The sequence below is a fragment of the Lycorma delicatula genome, chromosome 1 (genome assembly GCF_047948215.1).
Source record: "Lycorma delicatula isolate Av1 chromosome 1, ASM4794821v1, whole genome shotgun sequence".
Lineage (NCBI taxonomy): Eukaryota > Metazoa > Arthropoda > Insecta > Hemiptera > Fulgoridae > Lycorma > Lycorma delicatula.
Window position 1 is genome coordinate 191796865 of NC_134455.1, and position 18705 is coordinate 191815569.

General features: G+C 33.5%; 1 protein-coding gene across 1 annotated transcript in view; it reads left to right on the top strand.

The window, feature by feature from the left end:
• Window positions 1-18705, top strand: part of crn (pre-mRNA splicing factor crn) — a 188888-nt gene that overhangs the window by 82885 nt on the left and 87298 nt on the right. The window contains exons 11-12 of the mRNA XM_075369236.1: window positions 132-392; window positions 5010-9165. Of these exons, the coding sequence (XP_075225351.1) occupies window positions 132-392; window positions 5010-5168 (420 nt within the window). The 3' untranslated portion in view covers window positions 5169-9165. The remainder of the gene's footprint in view (window positions 1-131; window positions 393-5009; window positions 9166-18705) is intronic.

The window sequence follows — 18705 nt, forward strand, 5'->3', positions numbered from 1 at the left end:
GGTTCAATATGTAGTATGACCCCTTTTCATTTACACTGTCTTCATCTGAGATAGAGACTTAATTTAATATTGATAACATTTACTGGTTTTTTTTTTTTTTACTGTAAAAATATCATTTTTTTTATTTTTAGGTATGGATGAGTTATGCACAGTTTGAAATGTCAGTGGGCAGTGCAGAAGAAGACATTGATAACATTGTATTGGCTCGCAGAGTATATGAGAGAGGTAACAATGCCCTAAGAGCATCTGGAGAGAAGGAGGAACGTGTTATGTTACTTGAAGCATGGCGAGAACTTGAAATGAAATATGGTGATTCAACCACAGTACAACGTGTTGAAAATAAAATGCCACGTAGAGTGAAGAGGAGACAGAGAATTGTTGGACAAGATGGGGTAAGGGAATACTTTTATATCTTAATTTACAAAAGGTAAAATACATTTTTCCATTGAGAAAACACTGGCAGTAATATGACTATAATATGTTATCTTAAATATTAACTATTGATTTCAACAACATTTTTGTGGTTTTTAAAATGCAGTCATTGTTTTTGTCAACCACTGATTACAGACATTTATAAAAATTATATTTTTGTGTCAGTATGGTTACAAATTAAAATAATCTTTCAAATTAATTAATACCGGTTAATTCTCTTCTTTCTCATAACTGTATAATATCCTTATTTCTTATAACAATTTGTTTGTTTATTACTTGTTAAATTAAATTAGCTTTTATGAGAAATATGAGGCTTCAGTTTACCCAGTTGGCACCTCAGCCTTTAGTTTTGCTTTTTGTGTTATCCTCCTAATTGGAAACAAATCCTGGGAGAATTTCACAGGCATAGAGGTTCATTGTCTCATAATTAAAAAAAGCATGCATGGACAACTTTCTGAGCAGGAATACTGTATGATTTACATTAAATCTCTTACCCACTAATTGTTATCTTGCACCATACTAACATATCAACTAGCCAATCTCTTGACTCTTTTTATCCTAATACAAAATTATATGACGCACAATTTAGTCGTGTCATAATTTCTTTATTTAAAGCATTATTATACTTATAATAATTAAGTGTTTAATGCTTGTAGCCAAAATTGTTCAACCTTAATTAATGCATTAATTTCATTTATTGAGAAACAAGAAAAAAACAGGAAATAATGCAATGATTCTCTGCATTGTAAAACAATAAAATTTATGTCATTCTTGTATTACCTAACTTAATTTTGCCCTGGAAATTATCAATTAATAAATATGACATTTGTTTTATTAGCTTATATACAGACTTATACTCAAAAGACAAAGAAGTTATCAAGAATATAGAATAAATTAAATTTACAACTTGTCAAAATTATCATTTTAAAGTAATTATAAAATGTGGAAGAGAAAGGAGAAAAATACCAATTCTGAAAAGAGCACAGGAGCTTGGCCTTGGCTTTCATATACTCATTAACAGATATAAGCACTGATCCACAAAGTACATTCACTGATCGCGTCGCTTCGAATGATCTAGTCTTTTTCCTGAAGAGGGTGGTTCATAATGATTGGCAAAGTGATTGGAATACTACTATGAACAATAAACTTCACCCAGTTAAGAACACTTTATCTCTGTGGAGCTCCTCATGCAGAAATAATCATCCAGAGGAAGTTATTATCTACCGTTTGCAAATTGGGCACACTCATGGATATCTGATTACTTAAATAGTGTTATGCAAGTAACTGTGACCTCCTATCTGCGTGGGTTTATTTTAAAATAAAAGTACAGAAACGAGCATGTTAGTTGAATTTACTTTATTTTTACTTCTGCTTAAGATATGTATATAATATTTCAAACTTAAATAGTAAATATTCTAGAATACTGATTAATAAATGTTTTAGCATGAAAAATGAAGTATACAGTTAGCTTAAAAGGTTTTGTTAGTGTGATAGATCTCAAAACATGAATCTATGCACAAGCCAGCTTCACAGTTAAGCCATCAAACTTAAACTCCAACTTATTACTATTAGTGACTTGTAATGCATCCCCAGAAAATAAATCAGTCATTCTATTAAAAATTTCATCTTGAAAGTCTACTGCATCACCAGAACAATTATGCATTATACTACCAAATTTATCCTCATCATCAGTCTCATTTAATGTAACAATGTCTAAATGTTTAGCATCAAAGAAATCAGAGTTTGATGCTAAAACATCTAATAATCTTGCTACTTCATTATTAATCACATAAGCACTATTTTCTGCCTTGTTTGAACTGTTTACTTTCTACAACAGATTTTAGATTTTTATACTAAAATATCCCTAAAACACTAATTGAAGACAAGAAATCAAGTGTATACAAATTCAAAAAAATACAGTAAAGAAAGAAAACTCGTATTATAAACACAATGATTTATAACAACATTTGGGAAAAGAAAACATTACATAAACAACATTACTAAAAAACAAGATAAATTGCATTATGGGAAAAAACATACTGTAAACACAATGTTTTTATTACAAAGATTCTGAAAACATAAGTGTAAACTGAATAACAACATTGAACAACACAGCGGAAATTGAAATGACGGCAGCGTGATGGGAGGAATAGGCTACAGTAAAGGAACATTCAAAACAGCTGTTTCTCTTGGCAGTTCTTAAAGAAATTAGGCCTATGAGTAACATTTTATAGCCTAATGATACTATTCCCCTATATTACTAAATAAATTGAGTCTGTCATTCTACACAGCAGTGGCTTATAGCAGTACATGAAGCATACTATTGTAGCAAAATGCCATGAAACTAAATTTTCACTGCCGTAATATTACAGCAAAACATATCTAAAGGTTAAACCAGGGACTAACATGCGAACTATTCCAGGCGATAATGAAATGCATGATTTCTTAGGGGCATTCATTTATACTCAAATATTTAGATTACTGTAGTGTGTTTCAGCTACTCATGCTAATTGCTGAATAGCACTTGGAAATTTTATTATTTTAATTGAAATATAAAATGTGATATATGTTTGTTTATTACAACAAAAATATCGTGTCCAGGCGATGAAAATGTGGAAGCATTTTCGCCCAGAAAAACCAAAATAAAAAATAAGTACAGAGAAATTTTTTTAATATTATTTTTATACAGTAATTATTATTCAAAGAATTCCTCCCCCCCCCCCCCTCTAAACCAATGAAAGGTAATTTTTCAGATAATTTTAATCATTGTTCAAAAAACTTTGTAGATCTTGTTACATAAGTAATTCTTTTCATTAATAGATTTCTCATTTTAGCATATGTAACAGCTTCAAGGATGTAAATTGAAGCAATGTTAACCCTTGCTTTTTTTAGCATTAAATGAGTTAACAAAGATTATCTATCTGGAAAGTCATTGATCTGAAGTGCAAGGTGACAAAAACAAAAACGTTTTTAAGTGATAAAAAAAATTTCTGAAAAATTTGTATTTTCTTTGTCAGGCCTGAGAAGTTTCCAAACAGTACCTTAATTCTATAATATTAATAAATAATAACTTACTTTCATTACTAAACAATAAATTCAATTGTTTTTTACATCGGAGGAGGGGAAATCTTTTGCAGAAACTATCTACCCGCACAGATGGTAGTGTCGGGCTCTCACTGATTAAAACCCCTCCTTCGATGGGAATCACAGGATTGCCTATCAGAAAGAGGACAGCATACTATTCCCCAGTCCCTTTCCCTGGATGATTCTTCTCACCATCTCAGAGATTGCATTTCACTTCTTAATGCTTGTGAGCTTGACAAAGATTATGTTTTTTGTGTCTAGCAGGCCTGTTATCGCTGCACACTACACCCTTGGATTTGTCCACTTATCATACATGAAATGCATGTGCTTGACATCATCAAGGATGCCACAATATGGATACAAGTCGTTTTTGCTGTGTGCTCTAGTATATACAGATACAACCTGAAGCAGCCATGATCCAACAGTAACTGAATAAAGAATTAATCTACTTCTTCAAATCCCTCTAACCCATGGTGTGACATGTTCAATTAACCTGTAGGTCCATCATCCCTCAGATGCAATCCATGTGGACTGCCAACTGTCTAGGAGAACACCATAAGATGATGTCCTCCCCCCCCTCGCAGTAACAGTCTTCTCTGAACCGTGCTAACAAGCCTATCAGTGGCATACTAATGATAACTGATAGATAACAAATGCTGCCTCAGAAGAGACAGTTCTATAGCTCAAGCAGACTCACAGAGATATCCTTCTCTGGACCCGTTCATGGGTCAGTCTGTTACACTGTGTTCAGGGCTCTTAACCAGGCAACTGCCCTGTATAGCAGGATCAAGTTCACCTCCATTTCGAGGATCTTGGCCTGTACATGTTGAGAAGCCTGCTCACCACGGACCACCATCTTCTCTGTTTTAATCATGGTTTTGATCATAGTCTCCTAAAGGAACGCCTCCTGTTCAGCAAGTACTGAGAAGCACAGAGACATCTTGTACTCTGAAGGTGATGTGCCTCAGTCTCCACCTTCTGACTATGACTCACACATTAGTTTCCTCTGGGGCAGTTCCAGACCTTTATCAAGTAGCCAACCTCTCACTAACTCAATTGGCTTTGTTACTACTGTCCATCACATTCTGCACAATCCTACCCACTACCACCAGAATCAAGATGACACCCTCATGGTACGTTAATCTCAGGACCCCAGTCTTAGACAACATTGTGTCCCCTGTTAGACTATAAACATGGCCCTGCCATTAACTGGCCATGATTAATTCTCAGAATCTAATACAACCATCTATGGATACTGCCAAACAGTCACCACTGCTGCCTCCTTAAGGCTGCCGTGTACACCTCATAATGTCATTGGTTTATGATGTAACATAAGTTAGTTCAAAACCCTCACTAAAAGCATTTAAGAAATTTATATAATTAAAGGAAGTTAAAGCCAGTTAAAACAATGTAAGAAATTTATTAAAAATATGACTAAAATGGATTTGATTTCAATGAATCCTTTTTAATGTATTTTTGTTTTTTAATTTCAGACTGATGAAGGTTGGGAAGAATTCTTTGATTATATTTTTCCTGAAGATGAAGCAGCTAAACCAAATCTCAAACTTCTTGCTAGTGCCAAAGCTTGGAAGAAAAAGCAAGAAGTGGCTAAGGATGATTCTGAACAAAGTGAAATGGACGATCAAACATAAAAACTAAAATAGTAAAATTTAGATAATTGTGGCTGTAATGTTATATATTAAATTATAATGGTTCTTTGATTAACTGTTATGTGCATGGGCGTAGAGACCTTTTTTGTACGTTTTTTATACAATGCTAAATTATCATATTTTCCTATTAAATTTCTAAAATTATTTTTCTTAAATAGTCTATTTCTTGCTGATTTTTGATATTACAAAATCCTTTGTAATAAGAGCAGTAGTTTTTCATTTGCAAAAACAAATAAAAGTGTGTTTATTGTAAAACTGTTTCTTTGCTTTTATCTTATATGCAGAAACTATAATAAAACATTTTCAATGCATTATCATACATGTAGCAATGGAAACCCATATCTTTAGTGTGATATGAATCACAAAATAAAAACTCAATTATTTTTATCCTGAGAGAAGAAATCTTACCCATTTAAAAAAAACAAATGGGTTTTTTTTATATTAATAAAAAGAAGTTGCTAAAATTTATTCCAGAACTTTTTCTTTGAGTAGAATTTGTTTAACTATAATTTCTATTAATATACAAAGAATATTCATTAAGAAACCGAACTGTTTTTAAAAAAAAATTTGGTAACTTGCTTATTATTTATTCTGACTGATCTCTTCGGGATATTTCTCTGCACAGTTACTGAACCATTCCTATTTTTTCCCATTACAGGAATGCTCTCTGAAATTCTGTTTAATGATCGGCGTATAGGTTTTATAAAAAAATGTATTAAGTTCTTATAAATGAATAAAACTCAAAAACCATTTGACTTTTTTTAAATTTTAAAACTATATATATCAACTATATATATAATAAATCAACAGGCTAGTTGGCTGTTTTTGAGAAACCGGTTTATATTATCCCTCATGGTCTATTTTATTAAAATATAAACATTATAACACATAAACGATCATTTACATGATGTATTTTGAATTTTTATAAACCAATTAAAATTTTCCCCCTAAAACACTCCAAACTGTCATAACCTCTCATATGTCATCACACCTTACGAAACAATCAGATGTTTCAAAAATTACTAAGTCAAAAATGAATTTCAAGTTTTACAAGTACTCTGTAGTGCCTCAGTGTGAAAGTACTAACATTAAAACTCCAAAAAAATTGTTTATTTAACAAATTGTATATAATTTCACATGACTATGTTTCGAACATATTTTACATTTGATTGTACATATTTTGCCATCACAGTTTAGCTACACGTAGCTTACAGCATCATTTCCATACGATGCTCTTAAGGACTAAAGTCAAATTTAGCCATTCTTATAACTATTTAATTATGAGATACATTTTTCTTCTGACAATTAACCTCAAAAACAATACAGTCAATATCGTTTATATGCCCTCTTAATAGCCCATCGACCAGTAATTAGTTGGTTAGTTCTTAAATGGCGCCACTGAAACACTATAAAGAATTAAGAAAATAAATAAATAAAATTATAAATATAATTAACTAACTTAACTTACGTACACTAGTGAAGGCTAGTGAATGTAGATTAAGTTTGGTTACACCCACCGAGTTGGTCTTGTGGTGAACGCGTCTTCCCAAATCAGCTGATTTGGAAGTCGAGAGTTCCAGCGTTCAAGTCCTAGTAAAGCCAGTTATTTTTACACGGATTTGAATACTAGATCGTGGATACCGTGGTGTTCTTTGGTGGTTGGGTTTTCAATTAACCACACATCTCTGGAATGGTCGAACTGAGAATGTCCAAGACCACTACATTTACACACTTACATTTACTACACTTCATTTACACTCATACATATCATCCTCATTCATCCTCTGAAGAATTATCTAAACGGTAGTTACCGGAGGCTAAACAGGAAAGAAAGAAACAAAGAAGATTAAGTTTGGTTAAATTATACTTATAATTTTATTTATTTATTTTCTTATTTCAATATAGCATTTCATTGGTGCTATATAAGAACTAACTACTAACTACATAGTCGACTGGGTATTAAGTATTGTGGACATATAATGGATTTTGACTAACAAGACTTATATAGCAGACCATAATATGTGGTAATAATTATTTAATATTATGAAAAACTAATGTAAGGCAGTGTTTATAGTTGAGTATTTATAAAGAAGTTTTGATATTTCCAAATTCCACTGAGCAGAAATCACTATTTGATGTGAAAAACACTCCCAGCATAACCACGTCAATTTTGAGAAAATTACTGCTGTTGGCTTTTGTAAACCCTGCTTCCATTCCAAAGACTTGTTGTAGTTGTCATACTATTACAGAAAATCATATAACACGTGAAAAAATTGTGTTTTAGAGCACAAAATCATCAAACCACATAGACCACTGTAAACAACAATCTGATGTTTTGTAAGACATAATGTCATGTGCTCTGATTGGTGTTTTATGTCATGTGACCTTTATTTTTACTTATTTATTTCTTGAAAATATTAAATAATCTTATATAAACAAATTAGATTAATTTTCAATATTTTTAGATTAAGACCAACAGTAGAAAACAAAATTCTCAGGATTTCCCTTACAGTCATCTAGCTATTACATAAAAAGACTATTTCTAATTGTTTATAAAATAAGTGGCTAATCCAAGGAGATAGGTTAAGATTTTAGATGTTTTTAAATTGAATATCTGTTTTCAATTAAAAATAAACACTGCTGTATAAGATTTTAGTCAATAGTTGTTTTTGTTACTATTTATGTTTTTATTTTATAAACACTGGTATAAATACTATGTATTTTCAATGAATGAACAGTTTGTTATTGTAGTATGTTTGCAAGTGAGTGAAATTTTTTGTCTCGGATTTTGATTTTGTATTAAGCATCTTTAGAGGATTACAAAAATACATGAAGGGCTGCGATTAGCTGTCAGTATAAGCTATTAAGTTGGTTCAAACACTAATGTAAAGTTTACTAAAATGCATAAAATATATAAATATCAATTTTGTAAATCAAATGTAAGAACTCAAAATGGCAGAAAAAACTGAAAAAAGTAAAATATACCATAAAACTGCCAAAACACAAGATAAATAAATTATATTAACTTAGTATATGTAGCGTTAGTAGAAGTTAGAGATAATATTGTTGTTAGAAATTGATTAATAATTGAGAAAACAGTAATAATAAGAATGTTCGATTTTTGTTGTAATTTTTCATAAGTATTATTTATATATTATTATCATTGTTATTTTGTTATTATTTATACTTCTTTTTGTTTTATGAGAAGTTAGCTTTTTAAAATTATTTTTGTATTTAGTGATATCTGTTGATGACAATTGCTTAACGATGTAAATCAGTTTATGAGCATTTTCCATTTACTAATTTTTATAATAGTTATTTTTAATGAAAGATTACTAATGGAATCATATTTGTTTCAGATTATTCTGAAAGAAAAATTTAATAAAATGATATTTTATCTTAAATGTTAAGTGGTATTTTAAAAAAACATTCAATCAGACAATTATTGTTAACTGTTAATTGTAAGTAGTTATGTATATATTATCATTATTTTATTTGTGTATATATCAATATAAAATTATTTCTGTAATTAATCAATTAAAACAGATAATTCTATTAGTTTTCTATGAGTATGAAAGATAAAGAATTGAATTGCCATCTGTGAATATTCTGATGTTATTGACCTTAAGTGTTAAATATAGTGTCTATTGTTCAAATTACTTTCTCATTATGAATCAGAATTCATCAAGTTACGAGGCTCGGCTGATAAGTTTTGCACACTAGAGTGCTACAGGCATGTATGATATTTAAAAGGTACTTTTGAATTGGGAGTGGCAGCACATAGCTAAAATTCCCCCCTACATCTCAAGAGGGATCTCAAAGGTAATCATTACACCACCGACGATCAGGTGAAGGAAGCTGTGACCACTTGGATCCAAGAAAGACTGACAGAATTTTTCAGTGAATGCTGTCACATGTTGGGAAAAGTGTATTAGTGTAGACGGAGATTATATTGAAAAATAAATACTTCATTCTGTAGGTAAAGTATTTTACTTTTATTCGTTTTTTGTTTCATTCCAATATCTGTGTTTATTCCCATGCTACATATATATATGTGCAAATTTATCAGCCAAGCCTTGTATTTCAAAAACCTCATACTTGTATTTCTAATGAAATCCTCATACAGTGTACATTATTAAGGCCGGAAAACATATCAGCTGTTTTGAGGAGATTGTCATTTTATTAGATCTAATTGATGACAAACTTTGATAAGTGTAAAAAGGATGTACTTGTATGATATTTGCCAAACTCAGTACAGCAGAATTGTTCACTTATCACTTATACTGTGTATGAATAATATCAGCTCCATTCATATTTGTTCTGAATGATAACACAGTACTGTGCATACCATATTTATTACGCTGCTAATCAGATATTTCACTTGTAACACGTTATAAATTAAAAATTAAGAATTTTCATTAAACTCTTAAACATATATTTGTTTATAGACTTAGGTTTCATTCATATTATTTAAAATTCACTATTAATGAGAAACATTAATTTTCATTTAAATTAAGACCTTTAAAATTTAAAGATCTTGGCTTTGGTCAAATTCACACTCGGTTTCTGACGATTCTGCGGCTCGATACACTGTGAATAAGCAAGCTCCTTCCTTCAGGCAGTCCTACTTCGGTCTCTGACGAGACTACTACAAGTCTCTAAGGACTCCAGGTCTTATTTCACTCATTACATTTATTAATACAATAAAATAATTTTAATCACAATTTATTAAAAGAATCAGCACCACTTTTCGACATATATTTTTATTGGTCCTCTGACTGCGGATATATATATAAATTTGAAGAAACTTCACATTCAATAATCTACTTCATAAAGGGACTGACAGTGTCTGATTCTACATCATCTTTCTTAATTTACATTGTATCATCGTTATTGTAATATCATTTAATTTAAATTATCAGTAATTTACATTCATTTAAATTACTAATATGGAAAAGGAACAATTAATTAAACAAGAGGGTCAATAAAGGCCTCTATAACTAGAATTGCCACATTTACTGACAAATTTAATCCTTCACAAGATGATGGTCACGCCTTGCAAATTAAGTAAAGGAATCTTCTTGATTTACAAGGCAAATATGACATCATTCAATCAAAACTTGAATTAGATTTTGACGATGATGTTTTATCATTGGATTGTGAACAAATCGAGGAAAACTTATGTACTATAGAATGTAAATTGTAACATTTAATAAATAATAATGCCAATTGAAAATCATATAATCAAGAAGTTAGTACAAATACATCTCTTTCCCCCCTGGGCCACCATGGCAGGTTGGCTTACCAGTTCCGGATCTTTTCCTTATTCTCATCTTGTCTCTGCTGCCTCTAACTGCTAAGGCCAGGGACATTAGGCCCGGCTATGCCATTCTGGGCCCTGCCCCAGCAGCTGGGTCTTGGCCTATTTTTTCCTAAATTTACTCATTCATATGGACAACATACTCATTCAAATTTACACTCACTTCATATGGACAAAATTAATGATTCTAAGGTAGATGGCAATAAGCCTGAAAGTAATAACCTATTGTTCGTTTAAAAATCGGTCAAATGAAAATATAGTTCTGTCAACAGCTGTATGTAATACTCCTTAAATACATGGTAATACATATTCATGTAGATTACCGTTAGATTCTGGTTCACAAGCAAATTGTACATTTAGTTTTGCCCACATATTAGGTAGACGTAATAAAAATAATCTACCCATTTCAGGCATAAATAATTCATTTGTTCAACCCAAATACAGTTTTACACTTACATTGCACTCATGTTATAAAAACTTTTCATTCAAGGTAAAGTACGCTGTTTACCAGATATTACTGAAGCCTCCCTTCATCAGCATTAGACATTTCTCATTTCAAGTTACCTCATATAATATATTTCTGGCTGATCCCAGTTTCAATATAGCAAATAATATTGGCATTCTAATTAGAGCTCAATTCTACTCAGATCTTATCCTTCCTGAGAAATTCATTTGTAATTTCAGATATCCTACTATAGGAAACTAAATTAATATATATATAATTAGTGGTCGCCTTCCTAATAACATTGAGGGCAACAGTAATGTCACATTTTTTCTTGTACGTAACACTCATAAAAAAATCTATCTACTATACTCAACAATTTCTGGAAACCTGAAGAGATTAATACTGATGCTTCAGGCAATGAAATCTCAACATGTGAAAAACATTTTCAAACCAATACTACTAGAAATAATCAGGGTAAATTTGTCGTGTCATTACCACGCAAGGCTAATAACATTCAACTAGGTGATTCCTTTACCAATGGTAAAAATAAATTTTTATCTTTGGAAAGAAAGCTAAGCAACAATTCCAGCCTTAAAAAAGACTATTCGCTTTCATACAGGAATATTTTGATTTAGGTTAATGTCACTACTCAACTCTCCGAAAAAAGGAGATAAAAATTAAAACTATTATGTTTAAAGTCTTACAACTAATATCACAGACGAATTTGTAAAACAAAAAAAAAATATGAATATATATATATATATATATAAAATTTGACAAATTCCGATAGGGAGTGTAAAAGGCTCGCTACTTGGATAACAAAAACAATACATAGGACTAAAGTAATTAAATTTTTTGTATTAACCCTATACTACGCAAAAACAGAAACATCCGGTTTAAAACCTCTTTATCATTACACAAGATACCACGGATGTTTCTGGGTAGTTTAAATTTACGACGCAATGCCGCATAACATATGCAGTCCACGAGTATCTGGCGCAGAGTCAAGCTGTTGCATCGTGCGCATAGAGGTGCTTGTCCTCTTCTCAACAGGTACTCGTGTGTCCTATCCGCAATCGACAGAGAACTACTTCCTCATGCCGGGGTTTTCTGTATGAGGAGTCCCATGGTAACACAGAATCTTTAATCTGATGGAGTTTATTATCAACGGTAGCCGTCCAGTCACCTTGCCACCTTGCTCTTAGTGATTGTTTTACATAGTTAATAAAATCAGAAGTAGCAACTCGAGTGGTGAAAGGAGGCTGGTTACATGCTTCTTTGGCAGCATTCATTCTCCAAGATGACACTATCTGAGAGCGAATCATCCACACGAACACGAGCCGTTCGGTGATTTAAGAATCCCCGGATAAAAGCAAGCATATTGCCCTTGATTCCCCATTCTTTGAGTGTTAAGAATACCACATCGCCAGTCTGTGTCATACACCTTTTTTATATCGAAGAAGATAGCGACAAGGTGCTGGCGATTGAGGAAAGCGTTTTGTATGGCTGTTTCTAGTGACACTAGATGATCAATGGAAGATCGTCCTTGTCGGAAACCACACTCTTCTGGCGACAGAAAGCCATGTTTCTCCAAGTACCATGTAAGCCTGCGGTTTACCATTCTCCCCATTATTTTACACAAAACGCTTGTTAATGAAATAGGGCGGTAGCTTGAGGGGTTGGTTTGGTCTTTACCAGGTTTTAGTACTGGTATAATAAATACTTCTGACCAGCCAGGTGGGAAGACTTGTTCGGAGAATAAACCGTTGAAAATATTCAAAAGTTGTTGTAGTGCCGAATTAGGAAGGTGTGAAAGCATGGAAAGACGAATGTTGTCCGGTCCAGGGGAAAGTGTCCCGTGAGTTTTTAAGTGCATATAACAATTCCTTAAATACGAATGGAGTGTTTAATTCACCAACCGAATCACCAATGTTTAACGATAATACTTCTATTTGTATCTTGTACAAATTATAATAACGATTTTCAAATCATTATTATATGATGAGGTGAGAGACACCGAGCGGAAAGATTTTGCTAGACTATTTGCCACTGCCGAAGGTGATGAAAGGAGTTCTCCTTCATCAATAAGACCGAGAATAGATTGTTTCGGTGATCCGAAAATTGCACGAATTTTCTTCCATACAGTAGACTTGGGAGTTGTGCGTGAGATAGTGCTCACGTATTTCGTCCATGAATTCCTCTTAGCGTTCAAGAATACCCGACGGCACACCGCTCTAGCCCTGCGGTATAGATTTAGATGTTCTGCTGTAGGCCTACGATTAAATTTTTTAGTGCCTGCCGTCGATTCCTAATAGCATTTTTGCAATCATCGTTCCACCATGGAACGAAAGGACGTCTAGGATTACCCGATGTTTGTGGGATATATCTGTTGGCATTCTCAAGTATCATGGACGTAAAAGAGGAATATTGGTTGAGGATGTTCGCTCCATCGTCATACTGCGATTGGAATGCTTTATGGTATCCACTCCAATCTGCCTTTTCAACAATCCATCTCCGTGGCCTTCTTTTAATCTCGCAGTCTACACCGAAAACAATAAAAATTGGTCTATGATCACTGCCGTGAAAGTCATCACAAACAGACCAATTAAAATGAGGGAGTAAATTCGGCGAGCATATGGAGAGATCAATGTTAGATACAGTACCAGATGATAACATGAATGTGTGTGATCCATTATTCAGTAGACAAAGGTCCAAGTCTTGTCTCACTGTTTATCATATTTCGTCGAGTGGAGCAGAAGATTGAGCCCCAGGAAATATGATGGGCATTGAAGTCTCCTACTATTAACGATGGAGATGGTATTTGCGTGAGGAGATTTGACACATCTAGAGCACTGAACTCAGTGTTCGGTGAGAGATACAGGTTGCAGACCTTTACTGCAATAGCAGGAATGACAGTGGTTAGTTGAATTCTTGCAGTCGACACGCCATTATTCATGAAGATAGCCACTCCACCACTCTCCCTACTGTCTATTAGGCAGTCGTATCTCTCACAGAAGTATCCTCCGAGTTGTAGAAGGTGAGTTTCTTGGAAACACATAATTTAGTGGATCATGTACGTGCGCCAGTACTATAATATCTTCAATGCGGGACCGAATACCTCGAACATTCCACTGAATAATGTTCATAAGTGTAAAAAAAAAATAAATAAAAAAATTAAATTTCAGAAATTATATAAAAATTAGTTGTACGTGATTCGGTTTTTATTTTTTGTATTTTTTATTTTAAGGAACTCTGATACCCTAGAGTCGGGTGGTTCTTCAACCATATCCTCCAGTATATGAGCTGATGGTGGAGGAGATTTATTTCAATGGGATGCTGCAGTTGACATCCCAGAGGAGATAGTTATGTGGGTTCCCTTTACGGGGAGCTTATTAGGTGGCTTACTGCCAGCTGTGATAGTCGCTACTCGTGCCGGTACGACTTTGGGAACAGGAACTTTCGTATGTATCACACTGTTAGATTCACTAACTGTGACGGAAGACTTTTTATTCATTTTTGTCAGCTCTGAGATAGTGGCTGTAAGTGAAGCTACTTGATCAGAAAGCATCTGAACAAGTTTTTTAAGCTCATTGCAGGATCCGCACTGCTGATTATTAACATTTGTAGGAATTTGTTTAGATGTAGCGGTGGCAAAAGATACATCTGGTTTAACCAGGTTCTGTGGATTGGTTATCTTTTTATATTCTCTACGTGCAGCCGGGAAAGATAGTTGTTGCTCCGTACAGATTTTGAGAATTGCCTTTTCTTCTTTAAAAGTTGGGCAATCTCGGGAGCGGGCTGTATGTGGACCACTGCAGTTTGCACATTTTTCACTTTCTTCGTAGTTAGTGTCGTTGTGACCTTCTTTACAACATCGAGCACAGATCTCAGTTTTCGTGCAAGATGTTGTAGTGTGACCAAAACCTTGGCATCTGAAACATCGCCGTGGGTTGGGTATGAATGGTCGTACCCGAACCGAGAGGTAACCCACTTTAATCTTCTCTGGTGGAACAGGGAGATTGAATGTTAGTATAAGAGACGGTGTCGGTTCTTCTGTTCCGTTCTGCAGTTTCATTATACGTTTCACTTCAACAACATCTTGGTGGCAAAGCTCATCAACTATTTCAGAGATATCTATATCTAAGAGGTCTCGACAAAAAATTACACCCCGGCTCGTATTTAACGTTTTGTGGCTTTCTGCACTTATATTTATACCACCCATATTACGGAGACGTAAGATAGATCGACTCTGTTCATCGTTGAATGTTTCGATCAGAATCGATCCGTCACGTAATTTACTGATATTCTTCGGGGAGCCACTTGCACCTGTTATGGTTTTGTTTATTAAGAAAGGTGAAATCTTTTGAAGGGAGCCACCTTCCTGACTATTTCTGAGAACAACGAATCTAATATTTTTAGAATTCGATTCTAAGAAGTAATGGTTCTCTTCAGTAGGACTTTTATCCTCACCCACCGGGTTGATCTAGTGGTTAATGCGTCTTCCCAAATCAGCTGGTTTGGAAGTCAAGAGTTACAGCGTTCAAGTCCTAGTAAAGCCAGATATTTTTACATGGATTTGAATACTAGATCGTGGATACCGGTGTTCTTTGGTGGTTGGGTTTCAATTAACCACACATCTCAGGAATGGTCGAACTGAGAATGTACAATAGTAACAATTCATTTACACTCATAGATATCATCCTCATTCATCCTCTGAAGAATTATCTAAACGGTAGTTACCGGAGGCTAAACAGGAAAAAGAAAGGAAAGGACTTTTATCCTCGTCAGACAAAGCTGACCGAGGTCTCTTCACAAGACTGGATTTGGTGGTTTTTTTCAGATGGACCACCAACCATCATTGTTTTTAATATTGGAACTGAAATTTTGGTTCCACGAGTATCGGCGAAAAATGGACCACTCCAGCAGAGCGCACGCGTACTGGAGCTAGAGCTAAATACAACTGGGTTCGCCCTGGTGCCCAGAGGACATCATTTGAGACTCACTACGTAGAGCCAATTCACCCATCGGCACGATTTGTACCTTGGGATACGATTGCGTTTCGTAAGATGTCGCAACACCACCGAGTGTAAATGTAAGAAATATCAGTGTAGGTTGTTGTTGTGTAAGTGTGTATGTTGTAATTTATGTAGTGTTCTTGGTGTAGTATATATGTATAATGTAAAGTGTTCTGCAGCTCATTGTATAGTGGGAAGAAAAGCTGCAGAGGCTAGGCCCGTGGGGACGCTAACCCCCAAAGTCTTAAAGAATAAGACTCCCCGTCGGGGCCAAACTACTCATGCTAATGATTCTAAAAAACATACTAAAAGAAATATTCTGTCCATCATAGCAGGTGTATTTGACCCTTAGGATTAATTGATCCTATTATTTTCTTACATAAACATTTTATGCATTCACTGTGGCAACTTAAAATTAATTGGGACGAAACAATACCCAATATGTTACTAACACAATGGCTCAATTTACACAACCAGTTGCGTTGATTGAATCCATTAAAATAGATCGTTCCATCAAACCCAACACTGATAGTAGAATTAATTCTATTCAAATATATGGATTCTCCAATGTCTCCGTACAGGGCTATTAGCTGTTGTATTTACATAACAACTGTATACACTAATAATACAATTTCCTCTAATTTACTTTGTTCAAAGTCAAAATTTGCACTCTTAAAACAAATTACACTTCCAAGACTTGAACTTTGTGGTGGTTTACTACTTATTCATTCATTATTAAAGGTAATTAAAGCCTCAAACATACAGTCTGATGAAATACATTTACACATGGATTTTAAGATATAGTACTATTCATGGACAACCGCATAATTGGAAAGTATTCATCAGCAATAGAATTTCTGAGATTCAACAAATTACCACAATTGCTAACTGGCATTATGTCAAATACTCTGATAATCCACCAGACATATTGTTTAGAGGTTGTTCAGCAAGTAAATTAATTGACATGTCACTTTGGTGGCATGGTCCTCATTGGCTTTCACAAACTGCTGCCCACTGGCCGAAATATATTAATATTACCTTAATAACTGTAATATAAGTGCTGAATGTCTGGTAGAAAAACACAAACGTATTGTAAAATTATTTGTATCTACTGCTGTATTCGATTACATAGAACGATTTTCATCATTACATACTTTAATTCGCATTTTTAGTTTCCGTTTCAGATTTATTCATAATACCAAACCAAGACAATCAGAACGAATTTCTGGTCCTTTAACTATTCAGGAACTAAACCACACTCTTACCTCTTTATTCAACAATCACAACACATGCATTTTAGTGATGAATTAAATAATCTTAAAAACTATCAAACTATTTCTAAACAAAGCAACTTATTTCACTTGATCAATTTCTGGATAATTTAGGCTGACTACATGTAGGTGGCAGACTGCAACACATTCTGTTACATTACCAAGTGAAACATCCTGTTGTTTGACATCCTAATACTAACATCATGAAACTAATCATTAATGCTGAACACTAGCGACTCTTGCGTGCTGGTGTTCAACTTATTCATCATTCATTTCGACAGAAACATTGGATAATAACATTGAATAAGAAAGTTATTTCCTCCATCATTCACATGTATGATATGCTTTTGATATAACGCAAAACCCCAAGTACAACAGCTTGGTCAGCTACCATCTTCAAGAGTTATTCCTTCCCGACCATTTTCTACTTGCGCAGTTGACTACGGCGGTCTAATTATGATTCGTCTTGGTGGGCAGAGGTATAAAACATTAAGCAAATCTTATATAGCACTTTTCATATATCTTGCCAATAAAGTTATTCATTTAGAATTAGTTTCTGATCTCATCTTCTCACCTCATGTCTTTTATAGCAGCACTTAAAAGATTCATACCTCATAGGGACATTCCCACTCAAGTCTTTTCTGATAACGATTCCAATTTCCGTTCTACCAAAAATATACTTTATAATATGTATAAATTTTTAAATTCAGAATACTTAAAATCTGACAGTGTAGCATTTATACAATAGAAAATATTTGGTCTTTCATTCCTCCCTTTTCACCCCATTTTCATGGTTTATGGGAAGGTGCAATCAAAAATGTTAAATATCACATGCATCATGTAATAGGTTAAACCATTCTTAATTTTGAAGAATTATTCACAATTATGACCCAAAGTGAAATCTTGTCTCAATTCCCGTCCTACCTTTCCTATTTCAAATGATCAGAGACTTAGAACCACTATTACCAGGACACTTTCTTATTGGATGTCCACTCACTTCCTTACCTGATTCCAGTTACCAGAAACTTAAAATTAATCGATTAGACTGCTGGCAATTATTACAAAAATTTGTACAATCTATTTGGAGACAATGGTCAAAGGATTATTTACAGCAACACAATAAATTATGTTTTCCATCAAGTAATCTTTGTGTTGGAGACTTAATATTAGTTACTAATGAAAATTCTTCACCTGTGATTGGAAAAAAGTCACCCACGTTTATCCGGACTCTGACAGTCTTGTCAAGAGTTGTTGGTTTGCAAACAGCTAACAGTCCATTAAGAAGACCTATTTATAAATTATGCCTGTTATAAATGATTAATTCAAATAATATATATATTTTGTAATATTTTTTATCAATTTAAATATTTCATATTCTTGTTTTCTTTAATTTCATTTGATTGTATTTTTATAAAATGTCTGTGAACACACTTATAAATATTGTTTTTAATTACATATTTGTATTAGT